The following is a 6639-nucleotide window of genomic DNA, read 5'->3' as shown; positions in this document are numbered from 1 at the left end:
GGGGGGGGGGGGGGTCAACAGCAGAGCAGGTGGAAGGGATCAGGGATCAGGGATTGGGCTGATGGGAGTTTGGTTGCAGGACTTGCTTTTACAGCATAAGAAAATGGATACATATATGCTAGAAAGTCCAACTATGAGACTCTACAACAGAATGGGGCAAACTCCCTCACTTCTAACCATTCCAGAAGAGACAAACACGTTTTTTTCTTAAGCTACTGACTGCAACTGTCAACTATGGTTCCTGATCACTAGACTGGCAAAGGAAGAGTGCTAGACAGTTTCTATGATGTTTCACTCCTTCATGACTACACCGCAGTAAGGAAGCCAGGGACAATAACTGAAATACACAAGACAACACGCACTTGACAGTTCATGGTAGCAGCTCACGTGGGACATGCCTGTGGGTGTTTCTGGAAGCATAAGACTGCTGTCTCATTTGCTACTTTGATAAGGTACTTCTCAGTTGGACAGATTTAGATATAAGAGACATCTCTGTAAACACAGAAAAGGATATACCAATATGATGAAGATATGCAGCTAGATAAGGACTTCCTGAACAGAGGTTAAAAAGATGGGATCCCAAACGAAAACTGATCAATTAAAAACCCACAGCAAGCCCATGCCTTGAAGCCCCTACACCACAGTTATGGACCAGATAGTGAAATGTGTGGTATTCTGGTCCCACTATCTGCATCGAGCAAAAGCAAAACATTTCCATTACAGAAGAACTCCAAGGGAAAAGGAGGAGCAGAGGAAGGGCTGGGAACCTAGGTGCTGGTCCCGGCTCGGGTCTCAGGAGTTCTGCATCAGTACCGCTGCTGCCCTGCTGCACTACGCTAGACTCTGGACTTCTGAGTGAGGTCAAGGTCGGGTGGCATGGAGCCCCTGTTGGGCCACTCAATGACTGGCAGGCCACAGGGGGCCTCTGTGCTTTCCTCAGCTACCAAATGGGGCCCAGCTCCTCCAGGTCACTTCTCTAGAATAGAAGGGTGAAAAGGCTCGTTGTTCAGGGTGGGAAATGCCTTTTGCTTTTTCTTGCCAAGGAAGAGGGGGCTACCTAGGAGAGCAAGACCTTGCTGCTCTCTTGCTCTTCACAGACAGGCCAGGTAGGACTCAGAAGAGCCCAAGGCCTCCTCAGGGCTCAAAACAGGGTGGGGCTGGTACTGGCAGCAGGAGGACAAAGGGCAGGCAGAGTTCTAGGGACTGGAGCCGACACGTGTGGTTGGGCACTGCGGCTGCCTGGAAGAGAAGGGATGAACTAGGAAGGAGGACAGAGGAAGGGAAAGAACTGAAAGAATGAAATGAACAAAAGGCAGAAATGGAAGCAGAGAAGAGAAACCAATCAGGAAGTCCTTATAAAATTGCAGCAAACACTTAGAGTTTCGGAGCTTCGTGGGAACCCTATGTGCTGAGCCCACTTTAAAACAAGCGCAGGTATATATACAAATCCAGGTAGTTCTCAACACCATCACACATCTGGTGGCTTGAGGGACTAAATGTCACCAATTCAAGCCAGTTTGCTCTCAGAGCATCTGTTTGTTTTGAAGTGGGAACATGAAGACTCAATAGTGCAAATAATTCTAAGCTGTCCCTAAAGGAGTAGAATTGGAAAGTAACTGGAAGAACATTTTCTTCTCCTCCCCCTTTGCCCCATCCCCTGTCCACTAAGTCCCTAACTACCAGTCACAGACTGCTCTGAGAGATTAGGTATCCCTCTCACCCCGCTGTGTTCGGCCCGGCCTGACCCTGGGCCAGCCTGCCTGTGCCTTGTCCTACTGCCTCCATGGCCTCTCTAGCGCCACCCACTGGAGGACGTCCCTTGAGAATGGACCATGCCACCTCACCCTGGGCCATCCTCTCCTGTGATTCAGTCCAGTCTACACCCAGTAGTTCAAGGGACAACTCCCTCCTAGCCATGCCAGAGCTGGAGCAGACAGGTGCCACTTTCCTGTCCTGTGAAGCGTCCTCGCCAGTTTTGGATTGGGGCTGGTGTGGGGCCAGATTTGAGCCGCCATGGGTGGGATCGCACCGGCCATAGCCACTGGTCATATCCATCTTCTCTAAAGAATCCAACTGTCTCTCCTGCCTCACACCTCCCTGTCCCAACGTGGTTGGGAGTGGGGGAGGTGGGGGGAGCTGGGGGAGTGGTAGACGGGGCACTGATGGCACCGAAAACGGGAGTGTCCTCTCAACTGCTCTGTCTCTAACGACCACATGGGGGAAAGGTTTGGGCGGGAGGGGAGGTGCCTGGTCAACAGCTTGTCTGGTCAGTAGTATCTGCAGCAAGCCTTGTTGAAGGAGCCTAGTTTAGAAAAGTGCAAAGCTACTTCTGGCCCTGGTTAGGTCTTCAACCTGACTGTGCTTGTCGGTAAGAAAAACGTCCCCAATGCTCCAACTACTCCCACCCTGAAGCCACGAAACTCTAAGTTTACTGAAAGAAAAAAAAATATTTTTTATTTCAGTTAATCGGGAAGCTTTGTCAGAGCCCTACCCATAAGGAGAAGAGACAACAGCTGCCTTTATTCTTGTTGGTTTGCTTTGCAATCCGCTCTGTGTAAAGTCAGCTAACTCTCTCGGTCACGGGCGTCCGGCTGTCCACAGGCTCCTCTCTGTTTGGCCTTGGCATGGAGGATGAAACAATGTCTTTGCGCTCTCCCTCCCCTCGGTGTTTGTACTTTTCTGCGGCCGTGGCGGCGGTGGCGACCGCGGGCTGAGTCTTAGCTGGCTCCTTGGGGCAGCCGTCGCTCTCCAGTGAGCCTCCTCTGGGCATCTTCTCCTCTTTGCAGACACTGCTGCTCAAGTCCTGGGGCTCAGGGGGGCTGGTGGGGTCCTCGGAGCTCTCGGGCTCGGGTGGAGGTGGGGGCAGGGGTGGGAGCAGCGGCACGGGGGCCTTTGGGGACTCTGAGTGGTGGTGATGGTGGTGGTGCTCCTTCTTGGGGGGCGAGGAGGCACTGCTACTGCGCCCCTTGGGGCTGCTCTCCTTGCTTTTCCGCCCAGGGCTCTTACAGGTCTTCAGTCCCTTCCCGCTCTTCTCACCGAGGGTGGACACCAGTAGGGGCTTCACCACTTCCTTGACCTCGATGCTGACCGTCTCCCGGGTCTTGCGCTTCTTGATGGGGAGTACGGTCTCCTGCACAGATCGGATAGAAGACTCCTTCACGGCTTTCTTTTTGGCCTCGGCGGCAGCGGCTGCCACCACACTCCCCGGCTTTCGGCCCCGTTTCTTGGGAATGGCCTGAGGGTCGGCCTCAGCTTTTCGCTTCCTGCCAGGGCGTTTGATCACCATGACCTGGGTGGATGTGGTGGCCCCACCCCCCTCAGCCTTGCCCCCTGGCGAAGTTTGAAAAGGCATCTTGACAAGGAGCTTCCCAGGACTTTTCTCCAGGACCCTTTTCACCTGCACACCCTCTGACGTGGCCGCCTTGGGTCTCGTGGTGCCGCTCCCTTTGGGGCGTCCCCGGCCTCTGCCAGTTCCTGGAGCTTTGGGAGATTTGGGCTTCTTAGGTGGTTTCTGCTCTCGCCGGGAGGGGCTCCCTCTCCCAGTTACCGTGAAGTCAAAATCATTAGGGTCCAGGGATGTGTCGCCTACCTTTTCGAAGTACGCAATCAACTCCACTTTAGAGCGAAAGGCTTTTCCCTGGGGACTGTGGGGACAAATGGAAAGACGTAAGAAACAATTAGAGGCTCTCCATGGCAATGTCAGAGATAGGGCAGAGCAGATGCTGGTGACAACACTCTGATAAACGTTACTATTGAACAAGAGTTACACTGCCTGGCTGCCCCTGAGGACCTGTCACCAAAGCCACTCACTCGTCTGCCTGCCGCTGACCCCCCAGGCCTCTCCAAAGTCCAGCAACCAAAGAGTCAGGCCTGGTACAGAAGGGCTGTTGGGCTGAGGCCCATTCTGCTGGTTGGTGCCTGGGCCTGAGTCACCATCTAGAACATTCCCAATTTTGAACTCAGGTATGGTGCTCAGTCTCTCCAGGAATCAGTTTCAACAAGATAATCCCTTGCTCACCCTTCTCAGGGTTATGGAATTAAATGAGGCTGTCTGCAAATGTCATCTGAAAACTGCTAACCTTTTTGGAATCATTTAATGGGCAGAACTGAAACATGCTTCTTCACTCCTCTGAACTCCTGGCTCTGTAAGTTCCTCTGCTTCCGCAGCAATTCCATCTCCAGATAAGTACTCGAGGTATGGAGAGGATAGAGGGCCTGCTACCTTAAGAACTTCCCACTCAGGACAGCAACCTCTTTACATGGTCATTTCAAGCATACCTGATCTCAGTGTTTATTGTTCATGTTCCCCCCGCCCCCGCCCTGGGGTTAGACATATACATTTTCCTGCTCCATGAGGGATCCCTGTCCCCACCCTCCCTGCCCTGTAGAGGCAGGAGTTGCTCTTACTTACTTGATCAAATACACATCATACTTCCCAGCAGAGCGGCCAGATTTCCTTTGCTTAAGCTTCCGTGTCCAGCCTTCAGGCAGGGTGGGGTCATCATACATAGGTCCCCGGTCACGGATGATGGAGCGCCGCTGTTTGGGGGAGGCAGAAGCTTCGGGCACAGCCGGGGCAGACCCCGACCCTTCTGATGTCTCCGCTTTGCCTGCCTCTGCGGGCTCAGCAGAGTGGTGGGCTGACGGCTGCACTGGCTCATGCTTGCCCTCTTTGTCTTCTTTCTTATCTTTCTTCACCTTTTTAAACTTGAGGGGTTTGTCCTTGAGGCCCTGGAGATCCTGGTCTTCTGACTTTTCTTCCCTGAAGTATTAAACAAGTATGTAAGTATCACAGAGAACATGCCAGTCTGCAGAACAAGTGGGCAGAGGCAGGCTTGGATCCCCACCACATGCAAGGCCCCACGCCATCATACACTCAGATCTTGACGTCCTTTCCCAGGACAACAGAGCCTTGGGCCAAGTTGGGACCCAAATATTTCTTTAGGAATTTGGGCTACGGGTGGTGCTGGCCGGTGTGCCTGACCTGCACTGTGGCCACCTGCAAGTCTCCTAGCACTGCGGGAGAATCAGAGCCCTTTCCTCTGAGCGGAAACACTGTGGCTCCTGAGCATACCGCCCCAGCATGAGTCAAACCTCAAGGGTCTCTGGGCTCGATGGCTGACAAGAGGCCTTCGACTGCTGGGAAGGGAGTCAAATGGGGGAGGGGGTCTCCTTTGTGAAAGCCAGGGCTTGGGTGTCTTTTCGGTTTTCTAGAATGAACGCTCAATGAGGCACACAGTACAGTGTCATGGAAAGCACACACAGGTTTGGAGCCAGCCAACCTGCACTCAAATCCTTTGCCGCTTTCCAAACATGAACCCAGCAAATGACCTCAGCATTCTGTGCTTCAGTTTCCTTATCTTGACAACAGGTAACCCCATCTAGGCATCCTTACTGTGAACATCACAGGAGAAAAGGCACAATGGCAGTAGATAAATATCAGCTAACTCAGGCCACAGGAAACTGCCGCCTAGGTTTCTGGGGTGATAAGAGAAGTGGTCCCAGGTGCAGTGAGCCTTTAACACAACATGTTCCCTGATGAGGAATGGCCTCGGCCACAGCAGACACGGCGAGAAGAGCAAGGAAAAAGGTGTGGTCCAGGCAGAGCCATATGCCCCCCTCCTGCTGGTGCAGAAGAGCACCCTACCTATTCTAGTGTGGGAGGCTTCCCCATTCTTTTCTGGTGACAGCAGCAGCTCCTCCTCTACACATCACTTTGGCCTGGTGGGGTCTCATCAGAAATGGCCACCATGAGGCCCCACGCCCCAGGATCAGTGTCTGGCCATGATGCTCTAGTAATCTATCTAGTATGCCACCGTGAGACCTCCTAGGACTCCAGAGCCTCAGCAACAACAGGGGCAGCTTGGAAAGAAGCAGCAGCCACCTGCGAGTCCCTTCGTTAGCAGTTCATTCTGGAAAAGAGCATGACTACTCCTGCCCTCCGTGTTCTCAGCCCCACAACTCCCCTTTCCCATGTGGTTCACATCAGTGCTGGTCACTGCCTTGTGGCTGGTCTACCCCAAGAGACTTCCCCTCTTGTCTACACTGCACAGACTGTGCAATGAGGGCACCATGGCACTCACTGGCAAGCATCCTTGGGAAACCAGAACTCAAATGATGTAGGGAAGTTACTGAAGGCGGTTAGTGCTGGGACTCGGAAGCTACAAGGATGTATCTCTCCAGAACTATAAGGTCAGGTGTAGGGAGGCAAGAGATGTTCCAATCTAATGACAAGATCTTAGACTGAGGGAATGTCTTGTCCCCACTATGATTCACCCCTGAGTTCCTCCCTATCCTGTATCTTCCTCCAGCAGTTTAGGGCCCAGAGTGTGGCTGCCAGTCACCTAAAGCCATTGCGTACACAGAGGCATCCTACAACCCACAGGGCAGTCTTTCTTGCCGTAAGATGGGGTCCCTATTCTGTCCCAGCACAGAGCTCGCTTTTCTTTTTTTTTGAGATGGAGTCTCGCCCTGTCACCCAGGCTGGAGTGCAATGGCGTAATCTCAGCTCATCACAACCTCCGCCTGCTGGGTTCGAGTTATTCTCCTGCCTCAGCCTCCTGAGTAGCTGGGATTGCAGGTGCGCGCTACTACGCTGGGCTAATTTTTGTATGTTTAGTAGAGACGGGGTTTCACCAT

General features: G+C 53.0%; 1 protein-coding gene across 7 annotated transcripts in view; it reads right to left on the bottom strand.

Moving 5' to 3' along the window:
• Positions 1-2427: 2427 nt before the first annotated feature.
• MECP2 (methyl-CpG binding protein 2) overlaps positions 2428-6639 on the bottom strand; it is a 72710-nt gene continuing 68498 nt past the window's right edge. For all 7 annotated transcript variants that reach the window (XM_023198526.1, XM_023198525.1, XM_023198527.2 and 4 more), the window contains 2 exons: positions 4412-4762; positions 2428-3644 (listed from right to left, as the gene is read on the bottom strand). In XM_023198526.1, the coding sequence (XP_023054294.1) occupies positions 2561-3644; positions 4412-4762 (1435 nt within the window). In that variant the 3' untranslated portion in view covers positions 2428-2560. The remainder of the gene's footprint in view (positions 3645-4411; positions 4763-6639) is intronic.

This window comes from Piliocolobus tephrosceles, chromosome 12 (genome assembly GCF_002776525.5).
Source record: "Piliocolobus tephrosceles isolate RC106 chromosome 12, ASM277652v3, whole genome shotgun sequence".
NCBI classification, from domain to species: Eukaryota; Metazoa; Chordata; class Mammalia; order Primates; family Cercopithecidae; genus Piliocolobus; species Piliocolobus tephrosceles.
The sequence above is the reverse complement of the archived record's forward strand: the minus strand, read 5'-3'. Positions and strand labels throughout refer to the sequence as shown.